This window comes from Malania oleifera, chromosome 10, assembly GCF_029873635.1.
Source record: "Malania oleifera isolate guangnan ecotype guangnan chromosome 10, ASM2987363v1, whole genome shotgun sequence".
Taxonomy (NCBI): Eukaryota; Viridiplantae; Streptophyta; class Magnoliopsida; order Santalales; family Ximeniaceae; genus Malania; species Malania oleifera.
The window spans coordinates 36624354-36646579 of NC_080426.1; the positions used below are offsets into that span (position 1 = coordinate 36624354).

The 22226-nt window shown below is 35.8% G+C and overlaps 1 protein-coding gene across 1 annotated transcript; it reads left to right on the forward strand.

The window, feature by feature from the left end:
• The first annotated feature begins 4155 nt into the window (after nucleotides 1–4155).
• Nucleotides 4156–15409, forward strand: LOC131166070 (uncharacterized). Its single transcript, XM_058124303.1, has 7 exons — nucleotides 4156–4583; nucleotides 5303–5763; nucleotides 6180–6294; nucleotides 6806–7480; nucleotides 8277–8354; nucleotides 14610–14714; nucleotides 15065–15409. The coding sequence occupies exons 1-7, from the start codon at nucleotides 4266–4268 to the stop codon at nucleotides 15326–15328; spliced, it is 2016 nt and encodes a 671-aa protein (XP_057980286.1). The 5' UTR covers nucleotides 4156–4265; the 3' UTR covers nucleotides 15329–15409.
• The last annotated feature ends 6817 nt before the right edge of the window (nucleotides 15410–22226 follow it).

A 22226-nucleotide genomic window follows, 5' to 3' on the forward strand; every position in this document is an offset into this window, starting at 1 on the left:
CTCCGTCTAAGCAAAGGTGAGAGGCATCTCCGCCTAGTGAAGGAGAGAGGTAACTCCACCTATTGAATGAGAGATTGCAAAGACTTCTACGCCTACTAAAAAATAGAGGTTTCTTCGCCTATTGAAAGAGTGCATACTGGAATCCTCAAGTGGGATACTTGAAGTAAGGACATAGGCAAGGATTGTTGAACCTTTTAAAAATATAAGTTTTATTCTCTCTTCCCTAATCTATTTAAATTAAGCACATTTATATTTGTTCATATTTATTGTGAATATTGATTACATTTACGTAGTTTGATCATGTGCTTAATTTGTGGTTAAAATTGTTAAAACATTAGCTTAAATTTTTAAACACCCAATTCACCTCCCCTTTTGGGACTACACCATTTCTAATAAATACTCTATATAGTCCTTATATATAGGACATCTTCGTATCAATGAAAGCACTTCCACAATTTCTATAGAAAGGCATAAGTTACGAACGTATTCACACTCAAAAGTTACCACAACTATTATGGTAGGAGGACACCCACGTGGTATCACCAACATGCAATTACATGTTAATGTTTATGTAACGTCCCACAATTTCTAAATATAAAATGCCACATAATAGATAAAATGATCAACCCGAACCCGTGGGTAGCGGGGATATCGGTCAAACACAGCGGAAAACCTAGCAGCAGTAAACATAAAGTCTCAACATCCAATCATAAAACATAATACCAGAGTTTACTACATCATCTATATACTGTTTATATGTACAATCTCCAAAAAGTCAAAAACAACACTAGGACCATATAACAAAATTCTCCTAGTCTTAGTTCAACACTTACCCTTCTAGTAGGGTAGCTCCACTCACTCAACGGCAGCCTTGACCCGCCGGTTTCTCTGGGTTTCCTGAAAATTAATTAAGTTTGGGGGTGAGACACTTCTCAGTAAGGGAAAATAAACTAAATACAGTTGTGTGACAACATGAACATTTAAAGCAATCATACAAATACAGTACAATTCATATTTCCGTACACATTCATCGTCGTAAAATAAATCATCATATACTTTCATATTTACTAGTAAATCATATCATAAGTAATGCATCTGTTATACTGATAATATTGAAAATACTGAAAACTCACCCAGGATAAATAGTTAGCTAATGTCATGTATTACCCCCCATGACGGGTTATGCAGCCCGAAGGCGGGACTCGACAATGGCTGGCCGACCACTGCTGAATCAAATATGTCTGTAAATATGATGGGCCCGCTACACCCTGGTCTGGACTGCCAGGTGGACGTCCATACTCTACTGAAAGCCACATCGACTATCCATCTCCCATCCCTTTGTGGGATGGTTAGCACTAATCTGACATAGATATTTGATCTACACATATAGCTACGGTATCGAGCCCTAAACTGAACTAAACTAACATCTTGGTTGTAATAACATATCATACATGAACATACATAACATCATCACGGCCTCGTGCCAAAAACATAGATACGGCCTCGCACCGAAATCATAAATACGGCCTCGTGCCGATAGCATAAATACGGCCTCGTGCTGATAACATAAATACATAGCCTTGCGCCAAAATCTTAAATACGGCCTCGTGCCGATAATATAAATACATGGCCTCGCGCCAGATACGTTTCAAGTATTTACATTCTGAAAATAACTCATTTATCATATATTCGTCAAACTTAGAATAGCATAACTCATCTTTTCAAAATACCTGAAAATATGTTTTACTCGTAAAATCACTCATATCATGATTCGCTTCGCATAAAAATAATATTCATGCCACACATGTGCCATTTAAAGTCATGCTTCATATTCTAAAATCACCATTTCTGACATCTCATACATACATATATATTTTCATCATAATAGCAGTATTTTCCAAACATACATTTCATATGTAATATACAAAGATAGCATAGGCTTTTTTGAAAATAAAAGTGCTCATAATTAATAATAATATGCATGGAAAATAACTGCTTTAGTTTATTCCCTTACCTAGCTACTGAGAAAGCCCCCAAAAAATCCTAGGCTAACCCCCGTATGATTTCCTGATCAATACCCTGAAACTCAAAACTCCCAGTATTAATCATCAGTATTTTCATGCATACATCAATTTTTATAACTACCATAAAGTCTAATTTGACTTAAAAAACCTTACCTCAACTCAGGGATGATTTCCAATTCGTTTTCCCAAAAAATCTACTCCGGCAAACTCGTAGAGAACTCCGCCAGGAGCGTCGTGGTAGCCTTAATTCTTCGATCCGGCGTAAAACTAGCCCAAAATCGAAAAGAGAGAGTGAGAGAGCCGAAGAGGAGAGAGAGAGAGAGTGGAGAGGAAGCTTAATTGGGAAGTAAAAATCGGATTTTTCATATATATAGACAGCAGAATTTGTCGACGAGCCTGACCTTCGTTGACAAGTACTTCACAAATTTCGTCGACGAAATCCAGTCTTCGTCGACGAAATTTAGCCGGCTCAAAACCCCCCTCTCGGTATTTTCTCATCGACGAGGCCTTGTGTTCGTCGACGAAATCCTTAAAGCCTTCGTCGACAAAACCCTATGTTCGTCGACAAAACCCTATGTTCGTCGACGAAGCTTGGCAGCTTCCTTCTTTATTTTTGTTTCCATTCCCCTTTCTTTTCCTTCCAAAATGTAATGTCGTCGACAAACGCGGAGTGCTCGTCGACGAAGTCTACGGCCTCCTTCTGTTTCTGTTTCTATTTTTCTCCCTTTTAATTATTCAAATTCTATTTTATTCGAGTTGTCACAGTTTATGTATGTTAAAATAATAAATTTATTAAATAAGTTCATTTTTAAATTCAAGATAACCATAGCTCCATCATGAGATTGGGCTTTAGCTTAAACTTAAATGACACTTTAATCAATAAATTTGAATATATTTAAGCTTACTTTATGTTTAGTTTGAGCTCCAACCTCATTAAAATTTTAATCAATATGTATAAACATGTTAAACCCTAGGTCAGTTGATATTTCTTTAATTAAGTTAATATTTTAATGAACAAATTTGAATAATAATATTTGAACTTGGTTTGAGCTTTGTTAAAAACTTAATTAACCAATTTAAGCACAATAAACCTCACTAGGAGTAACCCATATCTTTAAACTCAAATTAATTAATTATTTGCTCTATTTTATCTTTCATTAAAAGATTTTGCCTTAGGAGGTAATCCATATATTTAGAATTCAAAATTTTCAATATGAAAAATCTCAACTTTGATAATAATAAGAATGTTATGGATGTTTCTTATATTTTTTTCACAATGTTTTTTATATGCCCAAAATAAATACTCATAAAGGGGAACAGTTACAAATCCACCATTTACATATCCGACGTGCAAACTTTAATATACACACATTCATGAGAGAAGCAGTTACAAGACTACACTTAAAACTTCCACATAAATACGCATAAAACTCCTATAATAAGCACAATAATACCCATCAATGCTGAATTGATAGAGGGTCAATCTCTATCACTATAACAAGGGGACTTGAAGAGGAGGTAAAGATCACACTCATTTCTATTTCTTTCTATATTTATAATACAAAGCCTTCCATTAGCCCCTTACCTAGGCATCAGAGTGATTTCCTGAAATACATCTCGGGTCCTCTAGTCATTCTTACTTGGTTCTTTTCACGTGATCATGATCAAAGAATGATTTACGAAGATCATTCGATTTTCAGTGGCAACAATTTCTATAGTAATTTTTAAAACCTTCAAATTCTCTTTTTACCAAATACAACATAACATAAGAAATGAAATAAATTGTATTTAACTTATGTTCATACAATTTGAATCACATGGCACCCCAAAAGTAACAATTACATTGATTAAAAAGTTAGATATTCATGCATGTGCAAAGTAGAGAGATTTATTGATGAAGGGGGAAAATATATAGTAAAAAAATATTTATTACAAAAAAATGTTTATTACGCATTGTATAGTACTTATACAATAAAAATAAATTTAAAACTTAGTTAAACAAATTTCATATAAATGTTTTTTTTCTTATCAATTAAGAGATATTTGATTTTACATAACTAATTAAAATTTTAAATTACTTGCTCATTTGTGATTACTCAACAAGTAAAAAATTAACTCCGATTAATTTGATCTATCGAATCTTAAACTGGGCTTTGTTTTTCCGATGTCGTGACAAATAAGGACTTAGCACTCTCTCACAGATTCCATCATCGAAACGAAGGAGGAACCCAAGCGACGCCCATGGCGAGCGGCGAGAATTGCAGCAATACCAGTCAACGGCAAGACACACGATACACTTCCATCTTCAGCCTCCCTGCAGATTTCTTCAACTCCTGCCGCCTCCTCCCTCCTCACTTTCCCTTATCGTCTTCTTCATTCTCTGAGCCACGCGACAGTTCTGCGACCTCTACCATCGAAACCCAGGGAGAGGATTCCTACAAAGACCCCGATTCCGAGAACGCGGCGTTGTCCAGATGGTCCTGCAACACTTGTAAGGTTGAGTTTGAGTCGCTCAACGACCAGCGCTCGCATTTCAAATCCGACTTTCATCGATTCAATGTAAAATCCGCTGCCTCTATTCCCTTATCGTTATTATTTTTTAAAAAATGTATCTCACTTGGTTCTTGAGAAACAGGAGAAAGAAAAATAAATTAAGATTTTTAATCTTATTATATGTGCTATGGCAATTTATTTACCTGGAATTAAATTGCTTCCACTGTTATTGTCTTGTGTTTTGTAGAATTTGTGGATTAGCAAAATTTTCAGGTAGGAATATGTTGCTTTTATTTTATATATATATTTGTGCTGACAATTGCGTAGGATATGGTTAGAAATTGGTCAAGATGTGAGTACAATGGTTTGTTCCATTTTGAAAAAAACCCAAAAATTTTGCTTTTGGAAAAAAAATTTTATTTTATTTTATGATTTTTTTTTTATTTTTTTCATTTTATAAAATTTGAGAATGCTGTTCACAACACCCCTGAGGATGCCGATTATCTACTTGTTTAGGCTTCAACAATTTATGTTTTGGTGTCATGCTGTTAAATTAACGTTGAATTTAACTGGTTGTGGCATTTGTTTAGGCTTCAACAGTTATGTCTTGGCATCATGCTTTTATTATTAACATTGAATTTAACTGGTTCTGGAATTTTTCATATTAATGTCTTACACTTTTAACCATTTGTTTGGATTTTAGAAGGTACAGCACATGAAACAAGTGGTTGCCATCATTTTTTTCTTATTCAATGCATTTGAGTGTTATTATTTTGTGGTTTTAGGTAAAGCTAAGCATTGCTGGAAAGAATATTGTGAAGGAGGAAGATTTTGATGACTCAAACTCTGATTCTTTATTCAAAGACTATGATATATCAAGTATATCAGGATCAGAAGACGAAGCTGAAAAACGTTCCTGCAATGTTGGGTATCGGAGACCTGGAGAAAACATTAAACATAAGTTATTTATCCATCTTCGAACAGGGGAGAAAGTTTCAATTTGGAAGTGTTTGTTTTTGGACGAGTCTGAAAGTATTCAATATAATGTTGGTAAATCATTTTTCAAGGATGGTGATGGGTGCTCGTCAGGCTTGAGAGAAAGTGAAGTGATTGAGAAATTGAAAAATTTTACTCATGAGCCTCGGGATAATACCAATTTGAGGATTGTGTTGCTTGCAAGTGGTGGGCACTTTGCTGGCTGTGTCTTTGATGGTAACACCGTTGTGGCTCATAAAACATTCCACAGGTTTGTCTTTTCATATTTCCTTTTCTTCAAAATTTTACTTAAAAATTTTAGGCAAGTTATCAGCAGACAGGCCTTTAGAATGTTAGACTACTGATCTCTCTCTCTCTCTCTCTCTCTCTCTCTCTCTCTCTCTCTGTGAGGGTGTGTATTTGTATCCTGTAACTAGAAGTAGACTGATCATGTTACAAGAATTTTTTGGGAACCTGTGTTGCTCTTGACGTATTGTATCTAAGTAGGAAAGATTTTTGCTTTATCCTTGTGAGCATTCAAGGATACTTAACTATGTAAAACTATGTGCCCTGTTGCTCGGTTATGTGATCTTTATTATCTTATTAGAAGTTCTATTGGTTAGAGAACTTATGAGGTTTTCTTTGCTTTAGCCTTCAAGTATATCTCCCTCCTTGTTTGTCATGCAGATACGTTGTAAGGGCCAAGGCTGGTAAAAGACAGTCATCAAAAGATGCAAGTGGAAAGGCTGCAAATTCTGCTGGAGCTTCACTTCGTCGCTACAATGAACTTGCTCTAAAAAAGGTATTGTAATGCAGCAGACAAATCAGAACCTTTCAAATTTTGTTGTTGTCACATCATTGATGTAGGCTAGGCTATTTTCTTGGCTTTGTGATTACTGAATTTTAAGTTAATGTTATTTTTTTCACTGAATCAGATGTTAGCGTAGCATTGTACCTGCAATTTTCCATACAAATTCAAACTTTCACTTACATGCTTAATGTCAGACTGTCATGCAGACAACCATTTTCTAGGTTTTTGCCTTACTTATTTTACCGTCTCTAGACTCCAAGAGTATAACAGGTACACATGTTGTCTTTTGATTGCAACACGAGTTAAAACTTCATAGATGTTCTACTTATTTAAGGTATTCTAAACTGCCCGTCATTTGTCTCTATTGCCTTAGATCATTGAAGTTCAAGTTTGGTGCCTGTGTTCTATAAAGAAATGATCTTCTTAATGTTGTATCATTAATTGTAAAATGATCTTCTTAATGCTGTATCACTAACTTTGGCCCATCTTACAAATATTCCAGGAAATTCAAGAAATACTTGCTGCGTGGAAGCCTTATTTTGATTCTTCCTGTTGTGTTTTTATTTATGCTCCTTCAAGCAATCGTCAATTGCTTTTTAATGGGGAGAAGCCATATTTTAGTTCTCAGCATTCTGTCATTCGACGTATTCCTTTGACTGTTCGGAGGCCGACCTTGAAGGAAGCCCGGCGTATATATAATCAACTAATACAAGTTACTTCTGAAGTAGATGAGGCGGAATTTCAAGAAAGCATGAAAGAGGATTCACCATTAAATGCGAGTACCATGTGCAATTGCAATTCAGAGACCAGCAATTTGAACTCATTGGACAATGTGGAGAGTAATGAAACTATGGAAGCTTGTTCAAGTTACAAAAAATCTGATGAAAGGCCCACATCAAGCGAGAGCGAGAGTGAAGTTATTAATAAATCAACACCTTTACATGAAGCAGCGAAATCCGGCAATGCTCAAAAGGTTTTGGAACTCCTAGAACAAGGTTTCGATCCTTCCATTAAAGATGAAAGGGGGCGTACTCCATACATGTTGGCAGCTGAGAGGGAAGTCAGGAATAGTTTCAGACGTTTCATGGCCAAAAACCTTGATAAGTGGGATTGGCATGCTGCTAAAGTGCCTAGTGCATTAACAAAAGAAATGGAGGATTCTCAAGCTGCTAAGCAGGTAGCTCAGACATTTCTTTACTGAATTGGAAGCACTACCTGCGTTGCCATTCAATGCATCTTTAGTCTGATTAAAGATTGATCTGTAATTATTGCATGCTTAAATAGTGATGGAGGTTTTGTGCCATGTAAATTTAGGCTACCATGTTAATTGATGTATGGTTTGGGTGCTCTCTATGTAGATATTGAGTTCATGGTGTTCAGAATTAGGCTTCCATCCCTCCAAAAGGAAAAATGTAATGGAGTAAAATGAAAAGTAACCTTTTGTTTAAACTACTAAATATCTGTTCAAATATCAGGAGAGAAAAAAAAGAGGTGAAAATGGTTACTTTGTTGATTAAGTCCTGTATTGTTGCCCTATAAGATTACCTAGTGTCAATTGGTGATACATTTGCCAACAATCTTGGGTGGTGTCATGTTGCAAATAATGGAATGCCATAGTGTTTATTTAAGGTGATGAGTTTGGCACGATTTGAACCCTTTTTATGCATGCTGTGGTGTCATGTTGCAAAGAATGGAATTCCAAAGTGTTTATTTAAGGTGATAAGTGTTGACACAATTTGACCTTCTTACGCATGGTGACAATCCTTTCTCTCTCTCTCTCTCTCTCTCTCTCTCTCTCTTTCTCTCTCTCTCTCACTCATGCAGTGTGTGCGTGTGAATAATGGGAATTGTCTCTGGTTTAGGCTTCTAATCTTCTTTTCTTTGGTTGTCATGTGTACTTTACTAGCTATTTTTATTTTGACCTAAAAACTTGTGAATTATGATACTGTTTTTTTTTTGTGGTGGTGGTTCAGGCAGAGAAAGATGCCAAGAAGAAAGCAAGATCAAAGGAGTTGAAGAAACTCCGTAAAGCAAGAGAGAAGAAGGCTCAGGTTCATATTTCTCATTTGTAGTCTGGATATTTCATTATTTCATCTACATACTCAATAAAAAAAATTTTAATCTGCTCTATTCTTATTTCTGTGTATGGGATTTCAATATTTGGATACCATGGATTAGGTTAGAGGATCTTTGAAATTAAGGGCTCATTTAGTTGTGGAAAGCATTTTTTATTTTCCAATTTTTAATTTTTCGAAACAACAACAAAACCAAGCTTTAAGTCCCACTAGGTGACGTCAGCTATATGAATCATTTTCCGTCAATTTATGCAATCATTGACCATTTCTTTTGACAGATTCAGGGATATTAAATCCTTACTATCTCCCTCCAAGTTATTTTAGGTGTACTCCTACCCCTTTTACTGCCCCCCACAGTAACTAACTCACTCTTTATCACTAGCACACTATGTGGCCTACATTGCAAGTGTACCCACCATCTGAGCCGTCCCTCCCTTATCTTTTATAGGAGTTACACCTAACTTACCACAAATATGTTCATTCCTTAATTTATCTTTCAATGTTATACCACTCATCCATCTAAGCATTCTCATTTCGGCAACTTTTACTTTTTGGATATTATGTTTTTTCGTCGCCCAACATTCTGATCCATATAGCATAGGCAATAACTGGTCTTATAGTTGTTCTATAAAACTTCCCTTTTAATTTTAAGGGTATTCTACTATCATAGAGCACACTTGAAGTACTTCTCCATTTTACCCAACCTGCTTTTACTCTATGCATTACATCATTTTCAATTTCTCTTTCAGCTTGCATAATAGATCCAAAGTATCGAAATCTACAAGTGCTATTTATTTCTTCATCATCAAGTTTAACTTTCCCTCCAATATGCCTCCTATCATTACTAAAATTACATTTAATATACTCTGTCTTATTTCTGTATTTTTAAAGCCTCTAGATTCCAAAGTTTCTCTCCATAATTCTAATTCAACCACTACTCCATCCCTAGTTTCATTAATTAATATAATGTCATTTGCAAACAACATACACCATGGAGCCTTCTTTTGAATACTCTTAGTCAGTTGTTCCATCACTAAAGTAAAAAGATAAGGACTCAAAGAAGATCCTTGATGTACACCTGTGGTGATTGGAAATTCTCTAGTTTCTCCATCTATAGTCCTTGCACTAGTCATTACTCCATCGTACGTATCCTTAATGACATTAGTATATACATATACCCTTTTTTTTCTAAAACCTACCATAGAACTTACCTAGGTATCCTATCATATGCTTTCTCAAGGTCAATAAATATCATATGCGTCCCTCTTCTTTTTCCTAAATTTTTCCGTTAAAGGTCAATAAATTTTTAATTTTTCGAAGAATTATAAAAATTTTAGCTTATTTTTTTGTTTCTCTAGATTCATGTTAAAAAGGTAGAAAGTAAAGAGTTTGTTTAAATGTGCAAATTAATTTTTTATTTTTATTTCCAGATTTCACAATAATTACAAAGAAGACAAGATGTTTTTCAATTTTCAAAAAATTATATAAGATAGTATTTGGAATTGTGCATTTTGGGGCTTGAATTTAGATTTGTGCGGATTTGGAAGAAACTCAATGGATAGTCCACATAAATTAAAGTCCAAGAACCAAATTCAATGCTCCCCCTCCCACACTCAAAGTAAGAACTAGAAAATAACAAAAATATGTTTTCCGACTTTTGGAAAATTGAAAAACAGGTGGCATTTTTGTAATTATTTGAAAAATTAGAAGTGGAAAATACAAATATTTTCATGAGCAATAATTAGTTCCAAAATTTTTTATCGTTGTTCATTTATTTCATGCAAATTTTGTAAAAATGAAAAAAATTTGCTGAATTATTTTTAGTTTTTTTAAAAACTAAAATAGATAATTATAACTATTTTCTAAAACTAAACAGGCCATAAGTGATTGTGCTTTGTTTCTCATAACATCAAGTAAACAAGTTCTTCATTTCAAATGCAGTAATCACCCCCCAAAAAAACAAAATAGTTAGGGTTCTTATGGAATATCAGTAGCGTAATTTTTTATAGCCTAGTCTAAGGGCTCATTTGATGTTGTTTTAAACTTGGTGCAGAAATTGTTTTGTTTTTGAAAATGAAAAAAAAAAAAAAAAAGGAAATGTGAAAAATGTGGCCAATTTTTTTTATCTTTTCAATTGTTAGCATATCCCATTTTTTGAAAATATAGAAAATGATTTTTAATCATTTCCTGAAAATCACCTGTTTGGAAGAAGATTCTTGAAAATGTTATGAGAAATTTAAGCACCACCCAATAAACATGGGCAACAAGACTAGAACCTAAGACCTTCTGGTTAGCAGCTGTAGTACCATGTTAGATTACCACTTTACCTAAAAGCTTAAGCTATTAGGTTGTGGGCCAACAATGTATATCGAGATTTAACAATAAATATGGATGATATTATGCTGTTCTAGAAAATTGATTTATTTTGATAGGTGGCTTTGAATATGCTTTATAAGGAATTTTAGTTTAGGCTTGGCTTTGCAATTTCCACATTAATGATAAGTAGTAAAAACTTAATAATCTTAATAATATTTTAAGGTCTTTGCCCTTAGAATGTATGTTGAATGATCCAATATTTGATCGTTTGATTGAAAAAAAATCCTAGCATATCCTTTTTATTAGAATAGGCAATCTAACCATACACCACTTTTTTGATAAACAAAAAAAAAATATTTGAGGAAGAAAACAGAGAGATTATGCAAAAGGAGAACCCCAAAAACAGGAGGAAAAGGTTACTAAAAAGAACTAGCGACACATTGCTCGTCAATCCCTTCTCTGCATAATACATTCCCTTGAAAGCACCAAATGCTGAGCAGCTGAATATCGAAGCATGGCCAAAAACTTAACTCTCTTCCATAGCAGACCAGAGGAACTACTTGACCATTACAAAAGCCTAAACATAATTGCCTTGTTGGTAATACAGAATATGCTGCTAATTTTAAGTAATGTGGGATCAATCGGTATGGATCCCACTTGAGAAAACCAATTTGGTACTGGGTTGCTAGAAATGGGAACTCGCAGATCACACACACCCACAAAATAATTATCTTTGTGCACCGCTCAATGGAATCCGCCAAAGAGACACAGAATCAAGGGAACTCACCGCTCTAAATATACAAATAGCTCACCACTTTAGTGATACAGAATTTAGATAAAGTTTACTGCTAACATAGAAGGTACAGATTAAAAGAAATGAGGTGAAGGCCAAAGTCTCAAATTTCATTCAAAACTCTTATGTCTTGATACATGGCTGGGGTCCGGGGATACTTGACTTGGAACAGGCCTCCAAGCATATGAAAATGTTGCAACACATTTTCTAGGTAGAAATGACTAACTTTGACTTAAAAATACTCAAAATACTCTCTTTAACACATTTTCTTACATATGGAATACAATCAGACTCATACAAAGCTTAGATTGGAAGATTGCACTCAAAAATTCAAATGTCGATGACTTCTAGTAGAGAGCTCCAATTAATGTGTAATTTAGTCTACTGGAAAGAGCACTTTTTCATCTTGAAATCCTTATGTGACATGCATGCTCTAGAACCTTCATAGAATTGGGCCAAAGATCTGCTGGTCAACAACTCTACAAACTGAATTTATTTGCATCATTAAATCACATCTCTGCAGCCCAAATTCAGTACGTCTCTGGGAACACTCCTGTGTCACAAATAGTCTGCTATGGCTTTTGCTTTGATTTTGGATCTTGAGGAGATGGCGCAAAATATTTCTAGGCTATCAAATTGTTTGAAATTAATCAACTCCATCCTTCATTCCCTGCAAATTGATTACGACCAATTAGAATCATTACCCCTTCCTTTTATGCTTTATAGAAAGATGGATAACATATTACGCACCAAGAATGAGTTTGAGGATACCTCTGTTGGGAAGAATATTCTGATTATTTATTTGGTTGGATTGGCAAAGGAAAGAGTTTCATTAAGAGTACCAAGAAGGTGCATCCAAAACACAAGATAGGACTTTAAAGTGAAATTGCATCAATAAAATCAGTGGTAGCCTGACTATTGACAAAATGCTGCCTGCTATACCAATAGCAGTGTTTTGCTCTGCAAATCGTATTTAGAGAACTATCAGCACCATCAAAAGCTCTACAATTCCATCCCTTCCAAATCATCCAAAAAATTTTAAGAGGGATCATCTCTATATTTGTAGTTTCTCTCTGTTAGTTGTGATACCCTTCCACCTGATTATTCACCCATGCACAGAAGCTGTTTCCATGCAATGAATGTCCATCATGTCCAAAGCGCAATCCCACCTACTTGTAGTCCAACTACACCCAACTAGAAAGTGATGCAGTGTAGCCTTGTTCCTATGCACAAAGCATCTATCACCAGCACAATGCCCCTATTGTGCAGGTTTTCAAGTGTTTGGATCTTGTTTCATGCAGCCTCCCAAACATGGAAAGCAGCCTTTTTGGGAGTGTTTGTCTTCCATATGGTTCTCCTTAAAAACAAACCCCTTTCTTCTTCTCAGTTTTTGTTAATGATTCTGAAAAGAGACTTTACTTCAAAATGACCCTTCATCTTGTTTTTCCATTTTGCTCCATCTTCGTGCGGCCTGTCACTGATTATGGAACATTTGCAATTCCCAATCCTTTGCCCTTCTCAAGAAAAAGACGTCCTACGTACACCTTGTCTGAAAAATGCAGACAGCAATCCACTTAGGTATTCTTATTTCTGGCCAACAAATATAAATCTGGAAACTGCCTCTTCAGTGGTGAATCCTACACCATCCATCATGTAAAAAAAGAGCCAATTCCCCATTTTTCACTTGAAAAGAAACATGATGAAAGAAGCCCTCTCATACTTTTCCAATCCCAACCCATATAGCTCACTCTCCTCCTTGGTAATCCACCCATTATGATCCACCGTCCAACCCATATTTCACCCCTATCACCACTCTCCATTGTCCATAGCTCTTCTTTCTCCACCATAAAACTCCATAGCTATTTGTCCTGCTCCCCACTGCTGCCTTTGCAAAAATCTCAAATCTCTTCTAAATTTTTAGCAACTGAGCCTGGAATAGGGGAAAAAGTCATGATGTACATAGGTAAGTTGGATAAAGTAATTTTTATGAGAGTTATTCTCCTACCTTTTGAGAGGTACTCTTCTCCCAACCTATTAATTTCTCAAATCTCTCCACCACTAGACCCTAAGTGCCCATAATGATAATAACCCCAAATAAGATAAAGGGGCACTCCCCCACTCTACATACCTGAATGTCCGATGGTATTTACTTCTGTTCCTTCCAGAAGAGAAACCAACTCACTCCTCAAATAAACCTTCAAGCTTGAAAAAAATGCTTCAAAACACTAGAAGATGCACCTCGAATTGAGAATTTGCAATTCTGCACCCCAAAAATGATGCTGTCTTCTGCAAAAGCGAGTGACAAATACACTCAATTATCTTCCATTCTACTGATTGTAAATCCTATGATTAGTACATTCTCAACAGCTTTGGACATTTTGCTGAGCCACCTCCACCACCAACATAAAAAGGAATGGGAAAGAGAGCCCACATGGCTTAGGCCCTTTTAAGAATGTAAAAACCCCAACGGAGCCCCATTGTTGAGAATAGAAATCATTGGAATAAATACATTCCAAATCCATTTGGATATGTTTTGCAGGGGAGTTGAGCATCCAAATGCCTTTGTAAAATTGATGAAGTTTTCTTTCTAGCACTAGGAAATGTATTGGCTGATGGAAGAAGGAAAGGGATGAACTTTGACTGGGTTGTCAGAAACAAAAACTATACACTTGTGGCAGTGATGTCTTCTCATAGTTAAGTGTGATCAACTTCTTCATGCTTTTTCTTTGAATAGAGAACACTCCACCTGTTCCTGAACAGCTCGAAGGGCTTTGCTTCTTTGGTGAATGTCTTAGTAGAAGATGTGATTTGTTAGACTAGAAGTTTATTTGTCTTTAAAAATACGTAAATAACACTAATGAGAAATTCACTTATCTGCCAATTTCTAATGAACAAAGATAACCATTGTCCCGGTATAAATATTCGTTCTTTTTCTTTAATAAGAAAGCAAGTCTGAGATAATAAGATCTCATAGTTTGATCAACTAATAAACTTTGAGCCTCCCATAATCACAAGGTGTCAGTTGGCCAATTGCGTTTAGGGCTTTTATTTCTTGCTTTTTATTTCCCCACTTAAGTTCCAGCAGCAGATACCTACACTATTGTCTTTATTTTTATGATCAGGCTGCCCTTTCTGAGAAATCTGGAACAGCTCTTGAGAATAGAGGAGCCACTTCACTTTCAGTTACCAAGGGAAAGTATCAACCTAGTGAAGGGATCTCTAACGAGGTACGGATAAATTTTTTAACAAGATGTGGTTTGGCTGGTCATGTCTCACATAAAATTGAAAGCAATTGGATAAAAAAGGCTTTTGTATGCCTTTTTTTTTCCGTCTCTTCACCTTTGTCGTGTAACGAAATTATGGGCTTAGGTAGGTTACTTTTTTGCCTTTTTTTGGGTCTTCTGATATAACTCTTGCCACATTCCTTTTAACGCCTGGTGATAACACAACTGTATGAGTTATACTGAGTAGTAACCCTTTTTCCTGATTCTTGTTTGTTGTTTTGTCTTTTGCTCTTTTGCTTTTTTGCTTTTTTTTATTTGTTTTTATTTTTTGGGCCGGGGGTTTGTTCAATCAGGAGGAACTTAAGAAGAAACAAGCTGAAGAAAGGGAGAAGAGAGCAGCTGCTGCTGAGAGGAGAATGGTAGCTGCGAATGCTGGAGGGACTCACACAAACATTGCTCCAACCAGTTCACAACCCAGAAGTGGAATAGGAACAGACGTTTACTGCTCATGTTGTAATGCATCATTGGCGGGTAAAATCCCCTTTCACAGGTATAATTATAAGTACTGCAGCACAACCTGCATGCATGTGCACAGGGAGTTCCTTGAAGATGGATAAATTTGTGATTGTTGATACAATTTATTCGCTAAATATTATTACTTGTTCATGGGTTTTGATTTATGAGTATGTAAATTTTTTTAGTTGGATGTGTGTGTTTTCATATCTCAAGTTATGGTCCCTCCATCAGACGAAAATAAGGCATGGTAATGATTAAACAAAACACGATATCTATGCGTTGATATTTGATGGATGAAAATCATAGGACCAAATGTTATTTTGATCTCTAGACAATAATTTTTTTGTTTAAATTTTAGAATATACAAATATTTGATAATTATGCAGTACCTGCTGGCACCTTTTGCCAAATTTAATTGAATTTAATGCTAATATTATATTTATAATGCAAAGATATCAATTATTAAGCATCTGTTCATTGATTCTTAATGAGCGCAAAAAAAAAAAAAGGTTTGCTCTTAGTATTATTGTTATATGATTTTGAAGATTTTTAGCTACAATTTTTTTTTACATGAATTTTTTTAATTAAAAATTATTTTACATAAAAGTAGTAAATGCTTAGTGTCCCTTATGATTCATACACATGATTTTGATTTGAGGGGAACTTTAGTTAACATGGATTCAAGTATGGAGATGTCATGGATGGTTTTGGTATATCATTGTAGTGTTGTGGCGGGTCTTGATAGTACTTATGGTGGCATTCTCAAACCTAACTTGTATGATCATCAAATTCCTAGTGATTTCTTGCATGTGAACAAGAATGCTTAGGAGACATTACTTTTAGGAGAACATCAAACGAGTAGTCTACCTCTCCTAGTATCCTATTGGGTACTAAGTGAGTACCCCGAGAAGAGCTTAAAGGTGGGCTAACATCTTCAAAGGGTTTCTTAGGCTTTTCTCGAGTCATAAGCTTTCAAGTAGGATTGGGAGCCTTATAAGTGATTCATTTGAGAATGAGCTGGTGTGATACTCTTAAATTGAAGGCTTGGATGTTTGCCCTTCTTTACCTTCGGATATATTGTTAGGTGGTGTCATCCCAGATCCAGTTGGATTATCAAGGAACGTTAATCCTTTGTATGTCCTCTCGGGTAGTGTACGATGTCACTTCCCTTAGTTTCGACTGGTGGATAGTAAATGATAGGTACTCTGACATGAGGATTGTGTTGTGCGAATGAGAGTTATCCTTTATGCTAGTGGAATGTGAGTTAACTCCCTTATAGTTTGAGTCTGAGTTCGTCAGTGACAACTTTAGTTGGATCAAGGGCTTCGAGTTATGAGATTTGACTATTGGGTTAGACATTTGAGTGTTTTGTTGGAAGAGGATAAGTACGATTGGGTTGGACTTGGTGTAATCTCGACGTCACATGGATATGACTCCATCACACTTTAGGTAGATTTAGGCAAGGTTGATTTCTTTTGGCCTTGAAAATCTGCACATTCGTGGCGGTATCAAAGTGGATCTCTTGTTTTTGAAAGAAAATGAGATTGATACTATGGAAATTAACTTGATTGTGGGTATTTGATTTTGGCATTTAGTGAAGGGAAGGATCAAGTTACCTTTCAATAGGTGTTGGTCTTTTGCTCCCTTTTTGTCTTGTGACATGTTATGATTAGTGAAGCGAAAATTGACCTTCGATAAACAATCTTGTGAATATCAGGATGCTTGATGGTGCCATGTACCTTGAATGAGGAATGAAGTCTGGTTTGTGGGGAACTAAGATGAGAATGCCTTTGAGGTGAGCATTGTGACCATACTTCGTTGGAGTTCTAATGTTAACCCAATGAAACCTTGTGGTGTCTTCATTCCATAGACATAGGTTATACTCTTAGATATGATGGAATAGGACGATTGTTAGAGTTTGACCAAGGGTGTCTTTCACAAAACTTGCGAAGTTCGAACTTATAGAAAGAGGTGACGTTCTTAGATCTATGTGGAAAAATGAGTTGTGAACATGCTGGACAAATGGTTCATTGAGCAACCCAAATGCAGCTTTGTGTTTGTCGTAGTGGCAATGAATTACCTAGTGGGGCTTGGACTTGGAGGGAACCATGACTATTGCTTAGAGGATTTTGTTGGAATCCTAAGATGTTCTTATAATTTGAGCTTTGATGGGAACTCAATTGAAGTCTGCATTTTTGGAATTAATAGCGAAGCGCTTTTGTACCATTGGCCTTTTAGCTTGTTGTTGCCTATGCCAACGAGCATTAGGATGTGCTTTGCCAAATGGCATGTGAGCCATGTTGCTAGCGGGCACGTGTTATGTTGGCTAGTGGGCCTTTTTTGTTTGTTGTTTTTGTGTAGGTTCGTTTAGCGCAACTGAGCCAAAGGGTCGTTTTTCAAATGAAAGATTGAGTAGGGTTGCAAACAAGCCTAGTCGAGCCAATTTGTGGCAAGCTTGAGCTTTGCTCGCCACAACTTGACTCGACTCAAGCTTGACTCAAGTTTAAAGTTTTTATTCGAGCTCCGCTTGTTTAGCATATATATAGCTCGAGCTTGACTTGACTAAAGCTTTAACTAGTCGACTCAAACTTGATTCGACTAAAGCTTGTTTCAAACTAATAAACGAATCAAGTCACTAAGCTAATCAAATGAATTGATAATTAATAAATATAATTTGAGAAAAATATATTTTAAACTAAAAAAATTGAAAATCAAATATTTAATAAGATTAATATCAAGTTTGTTCACGAGCCTAATATCGAGCTACTTCACAAGACTAATATCAAGTTAGTTCACAAGTTGTTAACGAACTAGTGAACAGGTTGATAAACGAGTTGACTCGTGAGCTTAACAAGTTGAGTATAAACCAGCTCAAGTTCGACTTGTTTAGTTGATGAGCTTAAAATTTGAGCTAGAGCTTGGCTTGTGTAACTTAATAAACAAGTTCGAGTGAGCCATTATCGAGTCAAGCACTGAGTAGCTCACAAGTGGCTTGACTCATTTGCAGCCCTAAGTTTGAGCAACAAGAAATCTAAAGGGTAATGATAGCAAAAACAGTCACGATGGATTGTGGTTAAGATTGATTTGTTAAAGGACAAGGAATGTGGGTCTTGAGGTTTAGTTTGGATGAGATTTGGATGTCTAAGGACACAAAATATAGGTAACGATATTGAATATTGTCACTTGAAGGATGATCTAATCTTAAGCTTTGAGAACTTGTGGAAGTTCTCATGGTTATTATATGGCTAGATTTGAGGCAAATGGTTAATTTTGGAATCATGGGAATCATGAGTATATTGGGTACGTTGTGAGCAACTAGGTTGTGAACCCTAAATGTTGAGATCGTTTGAGTTTTGGGAGATTCCATGATGTGGACTTGTCTTTGGAGTTGTGTCTCTTGAGACTCTTAGGGTGGGGACTCACTTTTGGAACAATATGCTAGAAACGAGCTTGGATGTCTTGTTGGACTTAGTGACCCTAGATTTTGAGAACGGTTTGTGTAAAGAGATTCCAAGGTGTGGATTTATCTTTAGAGTTGTGTCTTGTAAGACTCTTGGGTGGGGACTCACTTTGGAAACGGAATGTTGGAATTGAACTTTAATGTTTACTTGGTTAGTTAGTTACAAAGTTGTGGGATGATTAGACTTGGAGAGCCTTCAGGATGGAGACTACCTGTGAAGTGTAAGGTTGGATTGCGACCTTGATGTTGTACTTGGGTGTCGGGACCTCTTATATGGGTATTAAGAAACAAAGAAATCTTGTGATTAGATTAAGTTTTTCTAATGTGATCCTCCTGCTGTGAGAAGGAAGTTGCATCAAGCTTCAAATGATGGCAATAGATTAGGGGGTTAAAGTTGGGATACAAGAGAGTCATAATAGGAATAGGATTTTTTGTTAGTTGCTCCTACGGTTGAATTTAGATGAGTCTTAGTTGGTTTCATAATGAGGGTGGCTTTGGGAAGGATCTCGCCTCAGTGATTTAGCTAATGAATCTTCTTTACTCTAGAAAGAGTTTGAATTTCGAGGCCTAAGGTTAATGTGGATCTATATCAATGGTTAGTGAGTTGGAGTTCTAGGAAGATATTATTTGTTAATCTTCGAAATTTTGGTATGTTGGTGGTGGATGACTTACAATTGAGCTTGACCTTGGACGTGGGAATTCCTGGGTAAAATAAGAGATTTAGAGTGTGTTTATTAGAGGAAAGCTGAATATCAATTTTGAATCTATGCTGGGATGACCTAGCATTCAGGTGTGTGTTCCACGAGCGTCTTCAAGTCATATTGGGTTCTGGCATGCAGTGGAATCAGAGCCAAGTTTGTGTGTTTTGAAGAGTTAGGTTTATGGAGCTAGATGGTTTTGGAGCCTTTTATTTTGGTTCTGGGAGCGTTATCGGAAGTCAAATTGTACATATTAATCAATGAGGACATTGATAAGACGGAGTGGGGGAAGATGTTTGATAAAGTCTTGTGACCACGACACGTGGTTTTGATGGTATGATTTTGACTTTGAGGGAACTTTGATTAACATGGATTCAACTGTGGAGATGTCATGGGGATGGTTTTGGTATATCATTGTAACGTTGTAGTGGATTCTGAAAGTATTTATGGTGGTGTTGAAGTGAATCTAAGTTGTATGATGATTAAATCCCTAATGGTTACTTGTATGTGAACAAGAATGCTTTGAAGATGTTAATTTTGGGGAAACACATGAACAACCTACTACCTCCCCTAGTATCCTATTGGGTACTAAGTGAGAACTCTAAGGAGAGCTTAGGGGCGGGGCTCTTGACATCATTGAGAGGTGTTTTAAGCTTTCAGATGGAATCGAGAGCCCCACGAATGATTCATTTGAGAATGAGGTTGCACGGTACTCTCAAGTCAAAGGCTTAGATGTTTGCCCTTTTTTGCTATCAGCTATATTGTTGGGCGGTGTCATCCTAGATCCATTTCGATTATTGAGGGATGTTAATTGTTAGTGTATCTTGCTCGAGTAGTGTATAGTGTCACTCTCTTAGCTTTTGCTAGTTAGTGGTAAGTGATAGGTACATGACATGAAGATTGTGTTGTGGGGATTAGAGTTACCTTCAGTATTGGTGGAATGTGAATGTTACTCTCTCATTTGAATATGGGTTCCTCAATGATAACCTCAATTGGATCAAGGGTTTTGAGCTATGAGGCTTACCGTCGAGTTAGACATTTGAGTGTTTTCTTGGATGAGGATGAGTTGAGTTGAACTTGGCGTACTTTTACTGATACACAAAAGTGACTCCGTCACACTTTGGGTAGATCTAGGCAAGGGTAATACCTTTTGGTGCTGGAATTTACATGTCCTTCCAAAAATAAAATCACCTAATGTTAGTAGCATGCAATTTGAATTTTGAATTTGAAATTAAAAATAAGTTTGTATAAAGCACAATAAAAAATTATATTTTGTTTAAAATTAAAATCCAAACAACTCTTAACAGTACATAACATGAATTAATGAAGACATTGCCACTAAAATCATATGCGTTAGGATTGTTATTAAGTGTTCAATAATCTGCCCAACTTGACCAATCCAACCAACCCAAGTCAAATTGATCCAAAAAATCGTTTCAAATGTTTTATGGGTTGGTTGGCGATTTCTCATTTCACATAATTTGATTGTATGAGTTGGTTTGTAGGTTTAGTGTCTAACACATCCAACCAACCTGACTCACCTCTAATGCATATATGTAAAAAAAAATTAATGAAACCTTACAATTACTCGGGACCTATGAAAAAAAATATATAATAGATTGTAGAATTTACACATTTTGGGATGTTTTAATTTTTATATTTTTTGGTTTTATTTCTATTATAGTGATGTTTATAGAAGAAGTTTTGATCCTTTTGGAAGACAATGAACATCTTACATTTTATGATTTAATGAAGTTGATAGTGAAGTTGATAGTCTGTATATTAGACAATAAATATAATATTTCTTTAATTAATTTTAGAACCTAGATTGTGTTATTAGTGAAAAATTAAAAATTGTAAAATGCTTATCATGTTATATTGTATTGTAACATTGATGTTATTTTTTTAGTAAAAAATTTACCATCTCTCTCCCTCCCTCCCTCGCCAACCTACCCAGTAATCAACCAACCCAATTCAACAAATTGCATGCTCAATGATTAGACTTAAGATTGCCTTTTAATTGACAAGATTGAATCAGTTGGAATTTCAAGTCCAACGTGATCCAATTCATCCTGTGAACACTCCTAATTGTTGCGTTAGTCGTGTGAGATGCTTTTTGTGAGGCCATGGAGATCGATGAAATCCATATTTTACAACATGACAAGTATTCTTGGATATCTTTAATCAAATATGTGACGGTCTTAGGTCTAGCTCAGGTGAGTCCACTTTGGCCCATTGGCTCAAGGGTTTGTACTATAAAAGGTGTCTCGCATAGTTAGAGTCCAAACTATCCTTATAAGTTCAAGATCTCTCTAGTACACATCTGATGTGAGACTGTGACATGCTCTCCCGTCCAATCTCTGATGCCTTCACCTTTGTGTTGGATCCACCTACATGATAGTATCTCCAGGGTGGCTCAAATACCAAATGTAATGGTCTTGTGTCTCTGACCCATTAGTTTCATGGATTTGTCTTATGAAAAGCGCTTCACATAGTTAGAGTTCAAACCACCCTTATAAGCCCAAGAATTACCTGGTACAAATTCGATGTGGACTGTGACAAAATGCAATGCATTCTAATCCTAAAGACCAATCCCAAGGATTTGTTCAGCACTGAGGAGTAGAATGGAATGAAATGAAATGAAATGGGTCTTTATAATTTTACATATGTGATGTATACTCTTATTTTTTCATCATTTTTTGGGCATTGCATGACTATATAATCGGGTTAGTGTATAAAAGAAGGGCAAATCCTAAACTATCTGTTTTGCTCCCACTACCACCAACTTTATTTAAGATTCGCAAAATACTTGTTCTTAATACTAGGATAGAATATAATGGG